Source organism: Pelodiscus sinensis, chromosome 1 (assembly GCF_052426305.1).
Source record: "Pelodiscus sinensis isolate ZL-2025 chromosome 1, ASM5242630v1, whole genome shotgun sequence".
Lineage (NCBI taxonomy): Eukaryota > Metazoa > Chordata > Testudines > Trionychidae > Pelodiscus > Pelodiscus sinensis.
In genome coordinates, this window is record NC_143052.1 from 178,774,195 (window position 1) to 178,798,418 (window position 24,224).

At 39.7% G+C, this 24,224-nt stretch overlaps 1 protein-coding gene across 1 annotated transcript in view; it reads right to left on the reverse strand.

The window, feature by feature from the left end:
- The window catches only part of TMPRSS15 (transmembrane serine protease 15), a 92,873-nt gene that overhangs the window by 8,124 nt on the left and 60,525 nt on the right, over nt 1–24,224 (reverse strand). The window contains exons 17-22 of the mRNA XM_006128840.4: nt 23,096–23,206; nt 19,294–19,426; nt 10,745–10,840; nt 5,268–5,317; nt 4,783–4,957; nt 181–362 (exon numbers count right to left, since the gene is read on the reverse strand). Coding sequence (XP_006128902.3) covers nt 181–362; nt 4,783–4,957; nt 5,268–5,317; nt 10,745–10,840; nt 19,294–19,426; nt 23,096–23,206 — 747 coding nt within the window. The remainder of the gene's footprint in view (nt 1–180; nt 363–4,782; nt 4,958–5,267; nt 5,318–10,744; nt 10,841–19,293; nt 19,427–23,095; nt 23,207–24,224) is intronic.

Consider the following 24,224-nt stretch of genomic DNA (forward strand, 5'->3'; position numbering starts at 1 on the left):
GCAGGACTAAGTCCACAATGATTGGTTTTCCAAAATTATATCAACTTTATAAGGATAAGTCTAAGTAGCTCATAAACCATTCATTACTGAGTAAAATCAGGCTGACTTGTACACTTGGAGCTAGCTCAAATTAATTTATACAGAGTAAATAAGTGTGTAAGGGAAGACCTACAGTCCTACCTGTATAATTGACTTTGAACTGAAGATGCATCATAGCAATGTCATTATTTTTTGTACGCTTGTTATAATGGGGATTTATGACGATTTGGTCGATCTTTTGAATTACTGTCTGAGGATAAGTCAGATTCAAAGTGGTGTGCAAGCCAAGCACTGCTTTCCACTGAGATGGTATTAAATTCCTCCTAGAGATTGCAATAAATATTCACAATTATTTATGATCAAATGAAGGATTTAAACAATTTTCCATGTATAATTTATATTAATTGTTAATACCCTCAAGTGTGTGTATATACACTCTCTCTCCTTTCTCTCTGTCACACATGCACACGCACACACACACACACGATATATTTTTTTCAGATTATCTGGTGTAGCATATTGTCATTTGAAAGTGCTTAGGGTTTTCTGACAAGCACTTCTGGCCTAAGGTTTCCTATTACAGAACTATCAGTTATTTTTTGGTATTAACCAAATTATAGATTTATACAGATTAGCATGCACAATAGCAAAGTTAGGGAAGAAGCATTCATTATTATGACCCTTTAAACATGTGAAATTAAAAATCCCCACATGATTAATAATCACTCCCCAGAAAGAAAATTATGAGCATGGAATACCTTGGAGATGGATAGACTATATGTCTACATTGCAACTGGGAGTTGTAATTGCAGCACATGTAGACATACCCTATCTTTAATTTAGCTAGTTCAAAGGTAGCTCCAGTTACAATAGCAGTGAAATCACTGTCGGCAGTAACTTTTTAAACATGCACCAGAGTTTGCGGATGGACAAAACTAGGGATGTTAAAATAGCCAGTGGGGTAAGAGCAGCCCCCGCCACCCACAGCTGCAGCACAGTGGAGCTGTAGCAAACTGTGGTCAAGCTGGAGCAGTCCCCCACCTGCAGCCTGTGGTTAACTGGTTAAACAAATCACTCAACTGGTTAACTATTCTAGGCGATTTTTACATCCCTAGACAAAACTAGGTCATTTTACCACAACTTCATTTGCTATTGTTACTCAAGCTACCTAGATCAAAGGTAGTTCAGGTATGTCTAGACATGCTGCAATCACACCTCTTGATTGCAGACATACCATTAGACATTTTTAATTCTTTTTACCTACACCTGAAAAAAAAATCTAGAAAATTGGAATGAAACAGAAACACAGCATTTAAGAGAAAAAATACGTCAGGTTCTTTCCTCTAGAATACATATTGATTGCAGAGCTGTACTGGATGGAGTTTAGTTAGAGACCTGCTTTGTAGCTGATGTTGTTTTGAACCATCAAAGTGTCCACTGAATGAATTGATTTACAAACAGTATAAATACTTAAGTGCCTGATTGAAGCTGAGCACCCAAATTTCTTGCAGTTCTCTACAGTGATTGGAATGCAACAAACATTGATGTCTGTAAAAACAGTTAGGCTACATCTACACTACATGCTTCTTGCACAAGAAGCCTTTTGCACAAGAGTTTTTGCGCAAAAACTTCTTGCACAAGAGCACATCCACACCTCAAAGCACATTGCAAATGCAATGCGCTTTTGTGCAAGAGAGCATTCACACTGTATGCACTCTCTTGCACAAGAAAGCTCTGATTGCCATTCACAGAATGGACATCAGAGCACTTGTGCTTTTTCCCATACTATGGCTGCATCTAGACTGGCATGATTTTCTGGAAATACTTTTAACGGAAAAGTTTTCTGTTAAAAGCATTTGTGGAAAAGAGCGTCTAAATTGGCATGGATGCTTTTCTGCAAAAACACTTTTTGCAGAAAAGCATCCATGCCAATCTAGATGCGCTTTTCCACAAAAAAGCTCTAATCGCCATTTTCGCGATTGGGGCTTTTTTGCGGAAAACAAATCTGAGCTGTCTACACTGGCCCTTTTGCGCAAAAGGGACTTTTGCCTGAATGGGAGCAGAATAGTATTTCTGCAAGAAGCACTGATTTCTTACAGTAGGAAGTCAGTGCTTTTGCGGAAATTCAAGCGGCCAGTGTAGACAGCTGGCAAGTTTTTCCGGAAAAGCGGCTGATTTTCCGGAAAAACTGGCCAGTCTAGACACAGCCATAGGGTTTTCTTCTGCAAGAAACCCCTCTGGAGCATCCACGCATGCCTTTTTGCGCAATAGCTGTAGCGCAAAAGGGAGTTATGCTTTATAAAAGGAGGTTTACCTACTCCAGCAAAAGCCCTCTCTTCTGCTGTTTAACTGCTGATTTACTTGTGCAAATGTTCATTTGAGGTGTGAACGCTCTGCAGGTTTTTGTACAAAAACACCTTTTTTTGCACAAAAACCTTGAAGTGTAGACATAGCCTTTGTGATATATACAGACTATCTCTGAATATGGTGAAATGAAATTCATGTATATTGACAATTAACGCAGGCAAACACCTTAATTAATGCTCAAGATGTAGAGGTAGTGGACGCTTTCAGTTATCTGGGATTATACATTATGCAGGCTGTTCTAAAAAATTTGGGTAAAAATTTAAGAATGATTTGCTCCTCGAGACCCTCCCCACAACAAAAGTTTGGAAAAATAGAATCTTAAAATGTTCAGTATTTCACCTGGTGAAAAGCTTAATTTTCTCAATAGCAACCCAGGGATGTGAATTATAGGAAATTAATGCTGGATGACAAGAAGAAAACTGAAACCTTTGAAATGTGCTGGCAAAGAATCTTACATACTTCCTGAATGGCAAAGATGAGGAATGTTTATGTTATAATAGTGCTGGAAAGGAGCAGCCTCTGTAATAGTAATCAACAGACACAAACTACTTACTTTGGTCACATCAGACACAGAGATGGAAGTAACTTTGAGTTATCATGGTAGGGGATGATGGCTAGTCATTGTACTAAGGTATGAACTTTGAGGGGATGGATAGAGGGTGTAGAGCAGATTATTGGGAGGTAACCTGCCAAGTCCTCATAGATAGCAGTGGACAGAGAAAACTGCCATGTCACCAATATTCAGATATAAATAAATGGCTTTTACTTATTTACTTACAATAGTGATAGCTCCTCCATGATTTTTAAATGCTATTTTCCTATTCTTGGTCACCTCTACAGCACTTTAACCGTAGACATAACAGTAACATATTGTAGGAAATACTGGAAAATATATCTCATCTTCTCACATTATGTGTAGTGCACCATAGAGACTATTTGAATTGATTTACATGTCTATTCAGACAAATTGAGATTTATTCCGATTGCGCAGAGTAGTGTAAATCTTCATCAATCTCTCATAGTGTATAGCAGAGAGTCATAATTACAGAGGCGACACGAAATTTACTTTTATGTGATATGATGTCATTCTTTACTCTCACACCATTGGCAAAGCTCTGAGTGAGTAATGAAGACACCGAATTAATTACAAATGAAGTGCATATGCTCGGTGAGGTATCATATATTTCATGTATACACCCTTCCATTTTCCAGAAAGTGTCTCTTGATTTATATACATTCCTTACTGAAGTCACTGAAATGAGGGACTACAAAGAACTCTAAGAACTCTGAGCTGGAGTCCATCTCTTATTAGGTGAATGAATAATTCAGAATGTAATAATTAAATGACGAGTGGGTTTTTTAACTGTTCTGATCACTAATTTCAGGCTTTCCCTAGTCTGACTTCAGTGGTAATGTCATTAATATAAAACCAGATCTCTACTTTACATGAGTTGTCACCACAATATTATTCATTGGGGGGACAGAGAGAAAGAGAGAGAAAGAGAGAAATTAGATGTTCAAAAAATCCTACAGAACCTCCTCAAGTTGCATACATGTTCCTCATAATTTATATTGTCTCTGTCTATTCTCCATTTGAACACAGTTTTGTTAGTGAGTTTTCAAATACCTAATCTGAATCATTTATCTGATGGGCCTTTGGATCACTAAACATTTCTTTTTTAACATTGAAAATACACAATTAATTTGGCAACACAACACTATTCTAATGTGAAAAAGTCCTTTTACTGAGGCAAAATAACTGAATATTATTTAAAGCAGAAATGTCAGCCCTGATTGTGCAGTCAGATCCATCAGAACATAGGAATATAGAACTGGCAGGTATCCCCTGAGTCAATGAGTCCAGTTGCTGCCACTGAAGGCCACTACATTTACTTCTGTTCATGGCATCCATACAGAGAGATCCCTGAGAATATATGGTTCCCCACTGACTTCAATGGGACTCTGTGATTATGTCTGCACTGCAATAAGAAACCTGTGATGGCAAGTCTCAGAGGCTCAGGTTAGGGGTTGAAAAATTTCAGTGTAGCTTTTCAGGCTCAGGCTGTAGCCTGGGCTTTGAGACCTACTCTCCTTGTGGGGTCTCAAAGTCATATTCAAGTACATGGCTGGATGCCTACACTGCAATTTTATAGCCCCACAGCCTGAGCCTCGTGATACTGATTCAGCTGACCAGAGTCAGCCATCCGTCTTTTATTGCAATGTGGACAGGTGGCTACCAGAGTCACCCCATGCATACTTGATCGACAGGTCAGGGCCATTCTGTTAACCCAGCTTTTAAGTCAAGCATCTTCCATCAGGCTATATGTATCTTTTGGGAAGGTCAATGTGTTAACTTAAGGAGAAAGTAAACATTACCCATATACACAGTGTGCTGCTGAGACCAGCCATTCATCACTGAGGAGGGAAGCTCCACATGTAGGCCTATCCTTAAAAAACAGTGAGACTACCCAAGGCCAAGCTCCTTCTTTGGCATCACTTCCACCTACAATCTTTCCATTGATCTGCTGGGTTATCAGCTGTTTTCCACAAGCTAGAATTAGTAAAGTGAAGAGAGACATGGAATTAATCTATGCCATATTTCAAGATGCAGACAAGATACAAAGTTCCAGTTTGGAACTGGATCTGATCTTCCTTAAAGTTCTAGCGTGGTTTGGATATCTGCTTTTTGTTTCTTCCCATCGTACGTTTAAATATAGAAACACTTAAAGATTATAACTATTCCTGCTCTATGAAATTAGTTTATATTTTACTGCTAAAAACTTTCAAACAATATACATGGAGTTTATAGACATAACGATTTGATTTTTAACATGGAATTTTCTTAGGAAATATATGCTTACGTTTATCGTTGCATTGCAAATACATCACCAGATTATTGAGACACTGTTTGCTAGAAGGAAAGCACAGAATGAATGTTAAAAACACAGATATCTGTAGGCTAGCTGACATTACTTGGGTAGGTTTAAGTGCACTTTGGCATCATTATAAAACTCCTTTTGCATATCAAGTTTATTCTAAAGGAAAATGACAGTGTTAATGTGCTGTCATTTGACTGTACTAGGCAATGCTTGAATGTAGGTTTCAGTTATAATACACAAAATAGATATTGCACATATAATTATCTTTTGCTGGACTGCTGATTGAAATCTGAGCATATTATAGAAATAAAACTATGCTAATCTTTGGGCGGGAAAAGTAATTTACTAAAATTTTGAATCCAATACAAAACTGAATTGAATATGGATTTTTTTTGCTGTCTACTTAGGTGTTTTCAGGAACTTACCACTAGAGATCAGTGTAACCAAAGAATTACAAAAATATATTAGTCTGATCTCAGTGTAGCTTTCATGGAGCTAACACTGCATTGTAGAATATGTAGAGAGAGACATATAAAGGCTTAGGAATTATTTAGAAGAGATATAAAGCCAGAAGCTTGAAGAGCACAAGGCTACAGATCAAAACTACTCAAGCTTTTCTGACACCCAGAGGTTTTAAGGTTATCTTCATCATTTGTAATGAATCTGAGCATCGAGGACAGTACCTGTGCTGCCAATTAAATCTGACATACAAAAATATACCAGGAAAGAAAATCAAGGGAGGACTAGTTTATCCTACAGTGTGTTTATTAGATGAATCAGAGTATATAGCGTGATTATATACATTTAGCTGTCAACATTTTCCTATGAAACAATATCATACACTCAAGGTTTGTAATTCAGAATTACTGTGTAGTTTTCACATTACAAACATCTCCTATTTTTGGTGTTACATATTACCCCCAGTTGTACTTTACACAGGGAAGCTAAATTCTTCAGTTTTTACTCAAACTCCCACTGAAAACTCATAAGCCCATGTAAAACAGCTGTGCATTGAGCTATCTGGCAGGGAAGAGGAATAAGCTGAGTCAGAAAGGGGTAAAGGAGAGAATGAACCTGCTCCAGCAGGATTGCATAGTAGCTAGGAATTTTTGCAAATGAGCTCTGATTGCCATGAAAAGAGGGACTTCAAACTGATGGGCCTCCATCTTTAGATCATGTTGGAGCTGTCAGCCTGGAGATTGGTTTGGGTCTGTTTATACTCATTTTCTATTCCTCTGGGTGCCAAATGGGTAGCTGAGGTGCCATTCCCCTCATGTTGGGTGAAATTTGTCAGTTGAATCATTTATTAGGCAAAAAATGCAGTTTGGACCAGCCTAGAATTATTCCTGAATTTGGAACAAACTTGCCAAATGTTTTTGTCCAAAACAAGGATTTGGGATTAGTTATAATTTGCTAAATGACCAGAAGAGAGGGTGATTTCACCTCCCTACTACATTTTAACCAGTGTTTATTGCATTCAGGTGAATCCAGTTGTCCTCAGAACCTGATAGGAAGAAGGAATTTGAACTTGGGTCTCACACATTGCAGAAAATTGCCCTAACCATTAGAACAGCTTCAGTAGAAGAGCTTGAAACAACCCCATAGCAGTGTATCCTACATGGATTCACTAGGGTACTCCCCTGAAACATTGGGGAATGTCTACTCTATGGCTGTGTCCAGACTCAGGGTTTTTTTCGAAAGTTCCTCTTTCGAAAGAAGGCGTTCTTCAATGTAAATAGGGCTTCTTCGAAAGAGAGCATCCAGACTCACTGGATGCTTTCTTTCAAAAAAGCAAGCCGCTTTTTCGAAAGTTCAACGTGCAGTCTAGACGCTCTCTTTCGAAAGAGGCTCTTTCGAAAGTATCTTTCGAAAGAGCCTCTTTCGAAAGAGGCTTGCAGTCTAGACATAGCCTATGGGATAAGATCAAATTAAGATATGTGACTTCAGCTATGTTAATTGTGTAGCTGAAGTCGAAGTAACTTAACTCAGCTTTTGGTGCTGTCGACACTGCAGGAAGTCAAAGGGGAACACTCTCCCTTCAACTTCCCTTACTCCTAGGGAAAGTAGGGTTACTGGCATTGGCCAGAGTGCCCCTCTCAGTTCAAACTAGCGTGTCTTCACTAGACTTGCTAATTCGAACACTGGAAGATTACAGAGGCAGCTTCAATCTTTTCTGTAGTGTAGACATAACCTTGGAGATCTGCATTCCAATCCCTTTACTACATCTAGCAGAAGGATGTGTGTGGAATTGAACATGGGTCTCCTACATATTGTATGAGCACCTTACTCACTGGTATAAAGGTAATAAGGTAGGCAACATCACATATTTCCCTTCTCCTTACCCCTCTTATTTCCTTGACTATCATTTGAAAAAGCCTCTAGAAATGAAACTCTGCATTCTATTTGGGATCAAATGAAATGTCCTGTCTGACACAGAATTAAACTTCTCTTGATTTGTTCAATTTGCCAATTTTTTTTAGAATTTTTTATCCTGGTTTGAGTTAAGCGAAAATTGTTTTTCAATCTTTTGCAACTGCCAGTAAAATGAAAAATCCAACTTTACTTCTCCTCCTCTCCCCCTGAAACATTAGGGAGGCCCAGTGCATGCCGACTGCTTCCCCTGCGTTATTTCCAGAAGGTCCATTTGTCACACTGGATATAGGAGTTGGCCTGGCAATAAATTCTATGGTGGTGGCAGCAGATGACTTTGATATCTGCATGAGTTTTATCCTTCCAAGATGCTTTCAGCAGAAATATGTCGTGCTGCAGAGCTTGCCACACCACAGAGTTGCGTAGGAACACATCTCACCAATGCTTCTAGGGCTCGGATATGGTCCGATGCAAATGTTAGCCTCAGGTTCAGCCTTAGGACAAGGTGAACAATGTGGCTGCTTTGAGCCCTGCACCTTCAGGGCCTCACACTGCCCAGTTCCCACTAGGCCGCCTCTCCGCTTGCTCACTTTCTTGACAGGAAGCCTTGTGGCCTGCAGCACAGCCAACCACCTTGAACCCCACAAACTCTTTAAACAGGCTGGCTATCCTGTCAGGAAGCCAGTGTCCCGTGTTTCTCAGATGTAAACACCAGTTTTATCTCTGAGTCCTTACGCAGTCAAAACTCCCATCACCTTCAATAAGAGTTTTCACTGGGCAAGGACTGAATGCAGTGTGGGATATGGCATTCATGAAAAACACTGCCCAATCCTCCCCTCATTCTGTAACAACAACTTCCGTGAAACTACATAATGGTAGCGTATAATGGTATCCCCACAATAAAGTGACCCTTATCAGATGTCCAACTGATAAACAGAAAAGGAATCTCTTTGTGCAGTAACGATGCAGTTAAGCTGAATGACTTTCTTTTCCTCTTGCTCTACTCATTTTTAGTGTCTAACTGATAGTAACGGAAGACATCTTTAAATCATAGACTGTTCTTGAAGATCCCTCATGACAAGACTTGTTTAGACATACATTTTATTAAAAAAAGAAAAATAGCTTTTAATGAGCCTCCATTACTTTAAGATATTTTCTTTCACCACCAGTGAGACTGATAAATATTTGATTTTAACAGGGTAGAATTAGAACTGAAAATGTATCAATCAGCTTCCAGCAGGAAAAAAAAGAAACCTCTGCAGCAAATTTAATATTCTCTATAGCTTTACCACTGTGCAATATGGCTCATAAGTGAAGCCTACAAGAGTATTGATGCATCCCATCTTCAATCTAGTCTCAGCAACTGAGCAATTATATGGTGATTTTCTGTGTCAGCGCATCTATCAAGGTTCCAGGAAAATGTAACTGTTAATGTGATAGGACTACTAAGTTTCCTTAGCTCCTTTAAGGCTCTGCTTTAACTGAAGTGTAAACTATCTTGCCAGTCAATGGTAAACACCTCTCCTTTTGTAGGTGCATCTGAAGCACTGGCACCTTTTGTGAATGTAATTCTTAGCAACTATTAAATTCAGAAAACCCACACAGACCTAATTTTATTTTTGTTACTATCACTTGCTTTAAAACATCTCCAGCCAGGAAGAGAGGTCAGGCTTTTTTGTTTTCCAGATGGCTATTACATTTGTATCACTCTATGTTCTTGTTAAGTGCTGGTGCCAAACCACCAGTTTTCAGTAGTTTCCTAACTATTTAAATGTAATATGAAAAGTGTTGTGGACTATAGTATAGGACATTGAACTGGGATTGGGAGATCTGGGTTTTTCTATTCTTGTCATCAATCTGAGCAATAACCATGGACAAGCCACCACACTTCTCTTGATTCTTCATTTTTAATTTGTTAATGATACTTACCGCCTTTGTAAAACACTTTGAAATCTGTACATATATGCTGGAACTATGGGTCTGGCAGTGCTATTGCACACCTGGTTTGAAGTACAGTTTGGACCTCCCTGGTCCAGCACCCTTGGGACCTGAGTGGTCCTGGAGAAGGGATTTTGCCAGACTAGGAGAGGTTATTTATGTCCCGCCTGCCACTGGCCTCCCAGCCTGGCTCTGCTCCTGGCCTGGCCTCTTGGCTGGCTGTCCACCTATATCCAGACCGGCTGCCCTGGCACTGCATTGCACACTCCCGCCGCTGGTGCTCCCAACCGTGCTGCAGCAGCACCAGCCCACAGTCCCAACAACGGGACTCCCAGCTCCCCACGGCAGACTGCTGCTCAGTCATCGGGGTTCCCAACTCTGCCAGCCCTACCCAGCAGTTTTGGCCCCACTGCTGGGGCTCCTGGCCCTGCCAGCCCTACTGCAGCAGACAGGTGCCCCACCAACAGGGCTCCTGGCCCTGCTGTGATAGACCGCTACACCACTGGAGCCCGCTGGTGTTCCGTCCGCTCTGCCACCACCTCATCTGGGTTCCTGCACAAGGGCTCCCAGGGCTGACCTCCCTACAAGTTCCTGGCCTCTGCAGGACTCCTGCCTCTGGCCCGCCATTGGGTCTCTCTAGTCCAGCAAGATCCATGGTTCTTCTGGGCCACAGATGTTACCTGACCAAGGAATCCTGGTTGAGAGAAGTTGAATTTGTAGTTTTCATTATATAGGGACTTTACAGTTTGGTTTAATGGCTCTTAGCACCCACATTGCAAAAATTGTTCCAGCATACCTAGATCTCTGAACAGTAATGAAATGAAAGAACAGTACTATTTATTATTGTAGTACCAAGAACCCCTAACCAAAATTGTAACATACAAATACATAGGCACAAACCCTGCCCCAAAATCTTACAATAGACAACACAAATTAGGGGAAGTAGAGGCACCAAGTTGTGAAATACTTGACCAAGGTCACACAAAAAGTCCGTGGCAGAATTAGAAAAGAATGTAGGTCTCCTAGTTCTCAGTGCAGTGCCTTACATACTAAATCACACCGTCTGTGAGCAAAACATTTATTATATACATTTTTATTTACCTCCATCATAACTGTGATCCTTACAGTGGGAAAGATGCATTGATACCTACCTTGGCATAAGTATTGTGCTCTGGTTAGCTGCTTTGGTGATTTTCACAAATGGCCCGTTTCCAGTAGATGACATCGTTGATGATGTATTCATATTCCTAGCAGGAGGAAAAAAGTGAGACATTTTAAAGATACTCATTCTGTTTCTCTGATTGAATAACATTTTTAAAATGATTATGTCCATAGTTCACCTTGTAGTACTGCTTCCTAGAACAGTGGATATTTATTTAAATATTTTTGAGCTTTGAAATTTAAAAGGAAAAGAACTGAAGTAAACACTAATTCCCCATAAAAACCTTCACTTTGATGAACACTTCCTGAGATATTTCATTTAAGATGCCTTAATGACATTGAAAGGTCCAGATTAATGATTTTAATGACAATGAGTTATTAGATTTCTTTTTTTCAATGCCACCACTCAAAGATAGTACACTGCCATTTTTAAAAGATAGAATGCTACATTTTATTATGTAATGTTCAACAATAGTCAGTTGAAACTTGTTCTGTGCTTTGGAGGGAAATAACCATCAATGTTAAGTATACTGGGCTTTACAGAGCAAATAGAGGTATAGTCTGTATAGAGAACAATTTAAAGTCAAAGGACGTGGTGGAGCTATTTATGAATATTTTTTATTAAAGTGAAAGTGACAGAGCCTAACGACACATTAAGAATAGAAGAGACAATACCGGCAGGGACAGGAATAAGTAAGCACAAGTAAAATATGATTGTCCAATTACTTGGGAGGCCAGTATGTATGTTTTGGTGGTTGGAATTTTTTTTTCTAAAAAGCAATGTTTTTAAACCTGACCATACAATAGCATACAAAATCCTTGCCCACTAAGGAATTCCATCTGAGCAGAAAAGCAGTGCATTTATTCTCCATTAGCACCTGAGCAAAGTTAGGATAATATACTTCCATTCTATTCTGAAAGCATCTTACATGCACTTTGCAGTGGGATAAGTGCCTACACAGGATGCAAGACAGCAGTAAAGCAATTCTATAATACTTATGTATCCAGTTGGGAGAAAACTGTAATCCTTAATATGAAAGTCAAATACTCCCAAACTTATGGTAAATTCTGATCTGAACTCTGTTTTCCTGAGACAATTTCTGTAGTGACCTAAACAAAAGCCCATTGAGCTGGATTCTCCACATCACACCAGATCCATGCCAGTGTCATTTTATTGAATTTAATGGAGCCAGGCTGATGTAAAAGTAGTATAATGGACTTGAAGACTGAGAGGATGTCTACACTAGCCCCCTAGTTCGAACTAGGGAGGCTAATGAGGGCGACCGAAATTGCAAATAAAGTGCGGGATTTAAATATCCCACACTTCATTAGCATGTTCCCGGCCGGTCGCCATTTTAGAAATTGACTAGCCCGAAGTAACTGCCCGTGTCTACACGTGGCAGTGAAACAGGATTCTGAATTAAAGCCCTAAATCGAATTAGCTGCTATTCCTTGGGTTTACCAGCTAATTCGATTTAGGGCTTTAATTCAGAATCCCGTTTCACTGCCGCGTGTAGATGTGGGCAGTTACTTCGGGCTAATCAATTTCTAAAATGGCGACCAGCCGGGAACATGATAATGAAGCACGGGATATTTAAATCCCGTGCTTCGTTTGCAATTTCGGTTGCCCTCATTAGCCTCCTTAGATCGAAGTAGGGGGCTAGTATAGCCATACCCTGAGGTCTAAACAGAAAATGCCCTACATTCTGGAGAAAATTATCTCTGTTTTCAATTCAAAATGCAATCTTAGTAATGTGGATCTACTCTTAGTTACAAGTCAGTTCAAACCAACTTGCTTAAAAAGCAATCTGAATACATCCACATTACACACCCCATTTCATTGAATACAAGAGGACATGCACATGGTGATGCAGGTCATATGTGCCCTGAAAAGTTTCTGTGAAATCCTGGGCAAATTGCTTCAGTTCCCTACCTTTTAAAATGGGATAATAGCATGTCCCTATCTCACCGGAGTGCCAAATACTCTGCCCTTCTTAACAGTGGTGACTATGGTTCAGACAATATCAGATTCTTAGGTATCTAAATTGTTACACAGTACAGTAATAATATTTAGGCTGGGGACAAGTGGGAACCTGCAGACAATGGCTTTAATACCAATGAAACTGGAACCAAGCACTTACTATGGGCTTCACTTGGGTGAGAAGTCTTTGGTCCTATTGATTTTCTGATTATTGGTAGTGAGTATTGTTCAGGGATGCGTGTGGTCTCTGTAGCTCTGAGTACAAGTATCTGAACTCTTTACTGAATCTGTCTCAAGCTGATGGACTCCTCTTTGCCTTTCTTCTACTTGCCACACTTGGAGCCTGCACAGAATTCCTCATGGGACCTCAGGTCTTCTTGTGCATTGATGACTGATACCTTCTTGAAGGTTTCCTTCTCACGTATTTTTGCTTAGAGGCATATGTAGATGAGGACTTTGGCACCATAGCTGTACCTGGACCCATGGTACTGCCTACATCTCTGGTGACCAAGATGTCAATGTGGATTGGGTACTAACTGAACTGAGAGGTCTATGTACAAGGGGGCTCTCTCCAATTCCTGAAGTTGGATGTAGAGCTTACTCCATCATCCGGAGTTTAAACTTAATTTTGCTATTTTGGGGAATCCATCACAGTAGAGATCTTGCACCTGTTTGGGATATGACTATTTCCCAAACAACAGATGTACTGGAAAGCCTGTCATTTATCAGAATAACTTCACAACAGGAGAGACACCTCTTGAGTCCCAGGTGAATCCTAGGCATTCTTGAGCAAAACTAATGAAAATTTAACCCCTTGAAGGGAAAACCTTCTAACTATGTAACCTATGAATACAAAAGGGTTTTTTTTTAAGAAAGAAAAGATAAAATATAAGGGAACAATTGTTCTAGCAACTATAACACTATACATTTGGGAATTATAAGGTGCTTATCTGAGAAAAAGCTAATTATTAGAGAATATTCTCAGTTGTCTCCATCTTGGGCCAAAGGGTGGTAGAGAAGGAACCGAGGATTGTTCATCTGTGTAGGGCATGTGGATGTGTGGAATGCATGAGTGGACCAAATGGGCACTGTTACCAAAAATATCTGCTCAAAGGGACAGGACTCAAGAGTGCTGAAGTACAGCATCTTAAGAAATATTATTTAAAGAAGAACTATCAAATCTTAACACGATGAGGTTTGTTTTAGGATAGGGTTTGTTGTGGAATGGCATGCCTAATTTGCATATACAATTACATCAGGTAATTGTACATACAAAGTGCATGATTTGTTTATCCAGGTACTCGATATTTACAAAAATGAAGTGATTGTTCTGGCAAAAACAACACACATTTTCTCAGCTACTGATGAAAAATGAGACCCCAAGTATTTTTTACGGCATCCTGATCAGGTTGATTTGTGAAGTTTGTTTATTTATCATAAAAGCCCTTGCAGCTATCCCACCTTAGTATTCCTGTTCGATCTCAGAAGCCAAGATTTCACCTGGTTAATAGTTGGATGAGTGACATTTACTGAAAACCTGCTGGCTGCAAGAAATAGTGCTTGTTATTCAGTGGTGGTATGTCCACATAGCAGTGTTATTTTGGAATAATTAATTCCAAAATAACAGTGCATTGTTACACTACAAGCCTTTATTTCGAAATAATGTCAAGCTGGAGGACTTATTACTCCAACTCATGGTAAACCTCATTTCTCAAGGAGTAAGGGAAGGAAAAGGAAGAGTGTTCTTCCTTTGACTTCCAGCTGTGTAGACAGTGCCAAAAGCTGAATTAAGCTATTTTGACGTAAGCTACGCAATTGACGTAGCCAAAGTTGCATAGCTTATTCCGATTTTATCCCTGCTGTGTAGATGTACCCTGGGGGCTCATCTACACTGGCCCCTTTTCCGAAAGGGGCATGCTAATTTCACAGGTCGTAATAGGGAAATCCGCGGGGGATTTAAATATCCCCTGCGGCATTTAAATAAAAATGTCCGCCGCTTTTTTCCGGCTTTTAGAAAAGCCAGAAAAGAGCGTCTACACTGGCCCCGATCCTCCGGAAAAAAGCCCTTTTCCGGAGGATCTCCTATTCCTACTTCGAAGGGCTTTTTTCCAGAGGATCGGGGCCAGTGTAGACGCTCTTTTCCGGCTTTTAGAAAAGCCGGAAAAAAGCGGCGGACATTTTTATTTAAATGCCGCGGGGGATATTTAAATCCCCCGCGGATTTCCCTATTATGACCTGTGAAATTAGCATGTCCCTTTCGGAAAAGGGGCCAGTGTAGACGTAGCCAGGGGGTGCCTGTGATATAATGAGAACTACTCTGAGGTTGAGACTAAAATATGTTCCATTAACTGCATTAAAAGTGTTGAAAGTTATAAAGAGCAAGCAGTATCTTCATGATCTTGCCACACAGAGAATTCCAATGCACCACTGACGTAAGCCATATTTAATTTTAGAGTTATTGGGCTATAGGTGATAGGCCAGATTTTGTTTGTGTCCCTATTGTATGGAGGCTGCATGGAGCAGATCCTCTTCTTGGATGAAAAAGGGGAACTTAGGCCAGTGAATTATGATAGACTGTGGAATAATTTCACTAGGGAATTGGGAATATACTTTTGTCATAAAACTAGACTGGACAAAGTAACAGAAAATATTATGAAGGGAACAATCTGCTACTGGCAGGAGGTTGGACAAATGACCTAATAGGTCTTGTATGTCTTTGATTTTATTATTCAATCAGCCCATACCACTTTACTGAAGTATTTGCCCAGCAGCAGGACCCACACACAGCTTTGATGGGGAGGTCAGCAGTTACCTAAGTTCGGTTTACTATACTACAGTAGGTCCCTTTAAGGAGTAAGAATAGAGTTCAGGAGACCATCTTCTAACTTCTCAAGCAACAAGGATGACAAAGGAAGTCAATTAAGTCACACACACACAGAGATAAGAAAGAGCTCAACTTCTTTTCCCTTGGAAGTTTGATTCCAGATAAAAACTGTCCTGAGGTCACTATCAAGGGAGTTGAATGTAAGAACATTCAGTCCTCTGACTTACTCCTCTTTGCCACTGTGGGAAGGAACAGACTTTTCTGTTTTCATCGGTGGTTGGTCTTTTTCCTTCAGGCAATATGTCGAGGTGGGCAGAAACCAAGTTTCCCTGTGGACCTTGATTGCTGAAGCTTACTCTTTTGAAAGATGTTCCTGCTTCAGAAGAGAAGCAGCAGCTGCCATCTCTCTTGCCTCCCCGCTGCACTATTGAGATACATTTTTATATGTCCCCTTCTTTGCAATATCCCTTTCAACAGTTAAAAATAAGTATTTTATTTCCAGACTGCCTGCCTGCTTCCTTTTAGGGAATTATTCCCTCTTTTTGCCCCTTCTTCCCCAGTTTTTCTAATGCAACTGAAATGATCATTACTTTTCTCTGAGCACTTCTGCCAAGCCAGAGCCAAATCATATAAACTACATTATTGCTCTTTTTGTGGGTTCCGTCTTCCAAAAAGAACAGTGGTTTTATCAAACTTCTCTAGTCATAGGGTGAATTTAAAACAAAGTGCAAAATTAGATATTTCTAGAACTGGTCAGGTCACAGAACAAGCTTTCATGAACAAAATCTTCACTTTTTTCATTAATATATCTAATTGTGACTTTTGACTTTTTTGACTGTCACTTGGCATATCTTTACCACTCCTCCTTGCTATTTTATTTGAGTCCACAGCACTAACACTGGCTAAAAGGTGTATTGCGACAATACTTATTATTTTTTATTATACTACCATTTCTACTGTACTGAGGAATAAAAGATAGAAATGATCTTTCTCTCATTTCTAAAGCAGACAGAGCTCTCAGAGGAAGAAGTATGCCAAATGGCTAAGCAGAATTATTGATAATCAGGCAGACTCCTAGATTCCCAGCTCTGCCAATGACTTAGTATGTGAGTGTAGGCAAGTTTCATAACTTTCTTCTATGTTCCTTCCTCTGTAAAATGAGTAAGACAAGATACTTTGTGAGGCTTAGTTATTATTTTCAAATCACTAAATCAGGGATACACCCTGAAGTTCATAACTATTTTTATACAGTACTTATATAACAACTCTCTGTGAGTCAAAAGCATAATTTAGAATTATGCCTAGGGCCCTCAAACTAAAACACAGACCACTTCTAAGGGTACATCTACACAACAGCTTTATTTTGGAATTACTGACGTTATTTCAAAATAACATTTCAAAGGGAGTACGGGAAGTCGAAGGAAAAGTGTTCTTCCTTTGACTTCCTGCTGTGTAGACAGCACCGAAAGCTGAATTAAGCTATTTCGACTTAAGCTATGCCATTGACATAGCTGAAGTTGCCTAGCTTAATCCAACTTTAGTCCTGCTGTGTAGATGTACCCTAATTGAGCTAAATAAAGGGCATGTCCACACTGGAGAGTTATTTCAAAATAACTCCCCTTATTTTGAAATAAGAAGGTGAGCGTCCACACTACTAAAACTGTTATTTCGAAATAATGGGCTTATTATTTTGAAATAATAACTCCTGCTTGTGAAGAGGAATAAGCTTATTTCAAAATAGTTATTTTGGGAGTTATTATTCTGAAATAACATATTTCAAAATAACTTGGTAGTGTAGACATAGCCTAAGTGACTTCATTATCTGACAACAGTGGCAGGTTGTTTACTCAAGCAACACTTAAAGGGCATGTCTACACAGCAACATTATTTTGAAATAACTTAGTTGTGTCTACAGGCAGTTATTTTGAAATAATGTCAAAAAATGTCAAGCTGGAGGACTTCTTATTCTGACTCCTGTAACCCTTGTTGTATGAGGAGCAAGAGAAGTTGGAGGAAGAGTTCTCTATTTCAAAATAAGTGCTGTGTTGACCATCCCAATTTCGAAATAAGCTATTTCAAAATGAGCTATGCAATTGACATAGCTCAATTTGTGTAGTTTATTTCAAGTTAAGCCCTGCTGTGTAGACGCATTACTGAACTCAATGTGAATTTTTTTGGAGTAAGCACTGCAGATGGATCTGAAGATAAAAGGCACCATGCAAATGCCAGTAATATTATTAGGACTGATCCTTGTCATTTGAAGAAAGACTAATCCTGAAAAACTATGGAGAAAGACTCAGATAAAATACAGCTTCAAAAGAGAGTTTAGTGGGTACAGAACAACTTAAAACTTAATTTTTTTAGAACTTAATTTGAAAGACAAACAACGTAAGAAAAGGAATCTTTATTTTTTCATGTATGTCTTTCCAGAGAAATCTTAGACCTCATCTACACAAGTTACTTTGCTTGTTATTTCAAAATAACAAGCAGAGCATCCGCACTACCAAGCCTGTTATTTCGAAATAAGGGGCTGATTATTTCAAAATAATAACTCCTGCTTTCCTTGGGGAAAAAGCTTATTTGAAAATAGTTATTTCAGGATTTATTATAATGAAATACATTATTTCAAAATAATTTCCTAGTGTAGACATGCTCTTAGGAAGACAACTCCATTTCCTCTCTGCAATTCTTACACCTAAAATTGCTGAAAACAAATTATTTCTGCATTTTTTGCAGACAACTCTTCTTAATGTCTGACAATATACTGTATGGGCTTTTGTGGGACTATATGAAAATTTACCAATACCTATAACATATTTTACGTTTCTTTGATGAAATATATGATTGGGTTCCTTTTTTCCACTTAGAGGTGGGTATAAAATGTTTCTTTTTTGACAAAAACAATAAAGAATATTGGAATGATGAAGCCTTGGGAGGTTCATTATAAAAAAGTGCTATATATAACATTTAGAGACTTTGTCATGCCACAGAGATTTGGGTATGAGACTGGAAATCTCATGGAAAAAGGTTTCACATGAGATTTCTGGACTTTCTGGTTTTGGTCAGGTGAGGAACTAACAAGATGGAGACTGCCTCGTTGGCAGTATTTTAGTTTATCCAGTGTTTTATATTTAGCTAAAACCTGGAAATAAAGGATGGACTTTTAATAACTGGCTTAATGACTTCTAATATTTTTTTCCAAACCTCAGAAGAATACCATGCTCCACAGACATATTCATGCTTCCTTTTCTGGACAGTCCTGAAGTTAGGAACATTGGGCTGGAAAGGTACATCTATACTGCAGAGCTATTTTGGGATACTGGAAGTATCCTGAAATAGCTATTCTGCATCTATTTAATCTATTTGAAATAGATTTTGAAATAATGGGTGGCTTATTCTAATGTCCCTGTAGCCCTCATTCCAAATAGTGAATTATTTTGAAAAACACTTGAAATAAGTTACACAATTTGCATAGCACAAATTGCATAGCTTATTTCGAGCTAAGAGTGCTGTGTAGACACACTCGAAGAAACCTCAGGAGATCATTGAGTCCAGCCTCTTGCCCAAAGCAGGGGCAACCCTAACAAAACCTCAAGCTCTGGGTTCATCCAGGACTTCTCGCCCTTAAGGTAAGAATCATACTCCCATACCAAAAGGCAACTAGTAAAGCACAAAGTTTTCATACCAAATATATTTATAAATGAAGTACTGCAAAGACAATAAACATTACTTACCCTAGTCCTAATGCATTACAAACGTCATTTGAAATCTGCTCACTCCAATAATCTGCACATGCTATATACCATTTATTCTCAATCCTGAACTGTACCAATCCATTGACACTTAGAGAACCATTAAACAGATGTACTGTGGACAAAAACAGACATATGGATTGGCAGCTAGGTTTATAATACTGAGATGTAACAGACAGCAAACCAGATTCACTAGAACTGGTACAGGGAAGTGTAAATCACATGGGCTAGCAGTAATGAGGAATCCTGAGCCCCAGTGGTGACATAACCCACTAGCATTTCAGACATGGAAGAGAGTTTTAGTTTACATCCTGGGGAGCTCAGGAATCTTGTCAATGGAAATTAATGAGTTGATGTGCTGAATCAGCAAATTCTCTGACCAACCTACACAAGGCTCTTTATAGGCTGGCACCAGCTTCTTTTTCAAACCATTGTGTAATAATGTAGCTACCCAATTTTCATTAAAAGCAGTTGGAGACTAAATTAAAACCAGAATGGACCAAAAATTCTAATTTTCTCTGTCCAAGAAATTCTGGGATTTCAACATTTACTTTCATTGTGAATTTGGACTAAAAGTTGAGACATCAATGTTTTTCACAAAGCAAAACCCAATCCATCTGGAACTGTTGAAATGCTTTGTTCAACATTAAACTGTATCTCCAGGGGCCTCTGGGGAGGCTCATAGATGCTGTAATCTGGCTAAGCAGCCCTGCCTCTAGTGGAGAAGGACAGCCTGAAAGACTCCAACCAATGACTCTGATTAGGAACTACTGCCACTCAGGCAGATGAAAATTATTGTCAGCCTGACCAAAAATGAACCATTGAGTTTCAATGTTCCCAATGGGGAAAAAAATCAACATTGTTTTTGTTGCAACAACAACAACAAAAAAAAAATCTGTGGAAACTTCTGATTGTGCAGAAACCTCATTTTTCCTAAAAAAATAAAAATAAATAAAAATTATACTTACTAAATATTCCAACTGGATCTAACTAAAACATCACACGGCAGAACTTTGAGAATGTCCTGCTCACGTAGCAGAACTTTGAGAATGATCCTTCTGGCAGTCATATTGGTGAAATACATCATTACAAAACAGAGCTGATGATGCTTAGTAACTAATGACTAGCAAACATCAAAATTCAGGAGACTTATATAAACAGAGAAAACATTAGAGGCATCTACACTGTCTGGATAGGTCCCTTTTCCTCTCTTCTGTCTCAGTCAGATCAGTTTGCCTTTCTTTTGACTCCAATCCTCTCTTCCCCTTAAATTTCCACTTGAAGTTCTTCAATTTATCTTCTCATTAATTACAGTTGTCAACTCCAACAAGCTGCTGTAGCCCTTGATTCATATATGACTGTGACAGAGCGCAAATGCCCTGCCACCGATCGGGTGCCATGGCGAGGAGCTGCGGCCTCCTGACTACACCCCAGCGCCCATGCAGCGCATGCTCACACCAGACACTGGGCAGTTTAAATGCCGATGGCATGGCGGATAGACGGGGAGGAAGTCCACCGTGGGTGTTCAGGGAAATGCTTCCCCCCTGCCCGGTGGAGAACTGAGCAAGCTGCCAATCCGGGATGGAGGCTGGACTTGGCCGCCGGGTGAAGAACCGGCAGTGGCCGTCAGACTTTCCAACGACTCCTCAGCAGGCGAAGTGGCTGGTGACTCCCAGAGTGACACCCTTGACCTGAGTTCACAAGGGTGAGTGTGGACACAGTAGGAAGAGGCCTAGGGTGGGCATTGGCCCTAGTGGTTGGTGGGTTGTGGAAAGGAACACCCCCCCCAACAATAAAGGGTCTGAATCATAGACCCATAGGGACCTGGGCTGGGACCCGGAGGTGACGGAGGGCCTGCGTCCCCCTACCATGCCCTAAGGGAGGGTTCAACAGGGTACTGAATGGACTTGAGCTGAGTCCTGCGGTACGTGACAGAGACAAACTGATTAGCTATCCCCAGCAACCCAGGAGGGCAGTGGACTGGACAGGGCAGCACCTGTGGGAAGGACAGGGAGAACTGTAATCCCTGCGAAGGGAGATGGCACTGGGAATAGGAGGCCTGAGGGGCCAGAGTAGAGCCAGGTACGCACAGGGTAGCGGAACGTCGGGGTAAGAAGCATTGGCTTCTCTCGGGCCACAAACGTCCCTCCCGGAGGCTAGAGTAAGAGGGAAGTTCAGCCTGAAGTGACTCCCAAAGAGCGATGGAAGGTGTTGCAGAGGGCCCCCCCTGACAATGACTCTTAATTGAATCTGTTATTGGTAACGTTGATAACGGATGCAGGGAATTCTGATACCAGGCCCCAAACATCAGCTATTCTCAGTCTTCAGTATATGATGGAATTTCACTAGGTGATAGAAGCCTTAGAATTCATTGCCTTTTCTGTGACCCTTGAGAAGCCACTAGAGTATTGAAGATGGCAGTTAGCTTAGTTTGATTGCTGTACCTGATGAGACCTTGAATGAGTTTCAGGAAAATTAGGAAAAAAAGTGGGAACTAAAAGGTAGCCACTGACTTTTCACTTCCTTGACAAGTTTAGTCTGAGATTAAGGTAAGTTTTTGTTTTGTTTGTTTGTTTTGGTAACAGCTCACTCAGAACAAGATGTCTAACTTAATAGATACTGTTAAAGCAATCAGTGCCAAAAACATCTCTTTGGGAGAAAGTACATAATTCTAGGGCAGGAAGTAGCTGCTTTATACTTATTTTAAACCTACAATATAAATGGCCAAAGTCTTTTCCAGCCATTCTTAGCTATATAATTATATTCACAGCTTTTCCTGTAAGAAGAGGCTGCAGGTCAGTTTCTTTTATGAAATCAGGGGAAACAAAGACAACAGCATTCTCACACGCAAAAAGAACACACTGAAATAATGGAGAGAGCCAAATTCTACTTTTAGATGCATGCACACAGTTCCAGTTGAAATCAATGGGAGCTGCCAGCACATATCCAAGACTTGGACTAACAGGTCTTCCTGAAACCAACCACAGGCAACTCATCTGTGTCTGAGCCTAAAAGCCTGCCCTAACCTGTATGTTGTCTAGAATACTTTGTCAAAAATATCAGTTTCATTTTTGCCAGACCCAATATGATTCTAAAATAGCTTTTGCAGATAAATTGTCATTTGGGGACCATTATTTCCATTTTACATGAAATAAAACTATGTGCTGTGCATTTCATTTTTTTATCATCTTCACAGATGGTAGCATTACAGCAACTGTTGCTCTTGTTGTCATGGAAACCTGTACATGCAAACAGCTGTGAAAAACAGTTTTAATGCTGCTCCCACAGCTGTCTGACAGATAGAGAGAGAGAGAGAGAGGCCAGGCAAGTTCTATGGTGTCTGGCATTGGAGCAATGGTTTACAATTAGTAATCGTTCTGAGGTATCCAGCAGTTGGACTAGCTTTCTTAGATGAGAAATCTATCTGTGTACCATGGGAGAATTAGCTATACAGCTGAAAAAGAATATCTTCCTGCCATTTTAAGTAGCTCATCCTTGATGAAGACACTTCCAGATTTTGCAGGGATATTTGCCATTATAAATGCAGTGTCATGGAATGAGTCACTTTGTTTCTTTTGAGCCAAACCTTAACCTTATATATATTAAGTATATATATAAGTAAAGAATCTCTAACAATTTACACCAGCTTGAGGGTATGTGTCTTTACATTTGTTCTTTCTTTGCTGGTTATTTATTTTGATAAAAAAGTAATAAATACATTTTAAAAATACCATTATTGAAAATGCATGTATTGCTCTTTGGGTATGAAGGAATCAACACTTACCACACTCTGTTTCATCAGAGCCATCTTTACACTGCAAATGTCCATCACAAAGATTATCCGGGGGTATACATTCCCCACTCCCACACTGATAATCTTTGGGTCCACAGGGTGCTGCAGAAAGATTTGGTTAGTAAAGGAAACAAAACCATAATTACCCGGTAAGAGTAACCACACAGATCAAAACAGTGGACACAGTGATGAAATGAATGGGAGCTCTTTATTGGTATCTTATTTTTATGGATGCACAGGCACTTTCAAAATTAATTTATACAAAGAAGTTGAATGGAAATAACTGTATAGTAATATCTCTTGGAGTTGTTAATGGTGTTCTATGGGTGAGTATGGTATGCAGGAGTGAGAAAGGAACAAAGATCATAGGTGACATTCTGGTCCCACCAGATCAGCTGACTTGGGGTGGTGGGAGAGGAGCAAAGGTGGCAACTGCCCAAGGGCCAGGCCTCCATCGCTACCAGTGCACTAGTGCAGCAGTGGTGGTTGGAGAAGAATTGAGGAGGGGGAATAGGAAGAAAGAAGCACAGGTGAGCTAGCATGTGATCTGGCGCAGTCTACTGAATAACAGAAGGTTACATTCCTTCAGAATATACATTCCTTCAGAAGGTTACATTCCCTCAGAAACAGCTACATTTGTTTTCTCTAGTTAATATTTTTTATTACATTGCCTATCCTATTAACAAGCTTGTTTTGCTTCAATTTACTTTGCTTTTCAGGCTATGATGGCAGAAATTGTATAATTTTTCTTAAGGTGAATCAGTTGTTTTGTCATTTGATAAAGTGATATAATACCCAATTAGAATTATATGAACATATATCTGAAGTTTGAAACAATGTTGATTAAAAATTGCACATTATATGCACAAGAAGATTTTTGGTTCAGATTTTCAAGTGTTTAGCAGCCATAATTAGGGTCACACTCACTGCTCTTTTAAACCACTTTTGCAAAGAGCTGTTTATTGCCCTTTCCCAGTAAACACAAAGTTCTGGATTTTTAAAGGCACCTAAAGATATAACTAGACAATACCTAGTATTTTCAGGAGGGCCCAGGCACCTAGCATCCATTGATTTCAAAGGCACCTAAATACTTTTGGGATATGTCTAGACTGAAAGCTTC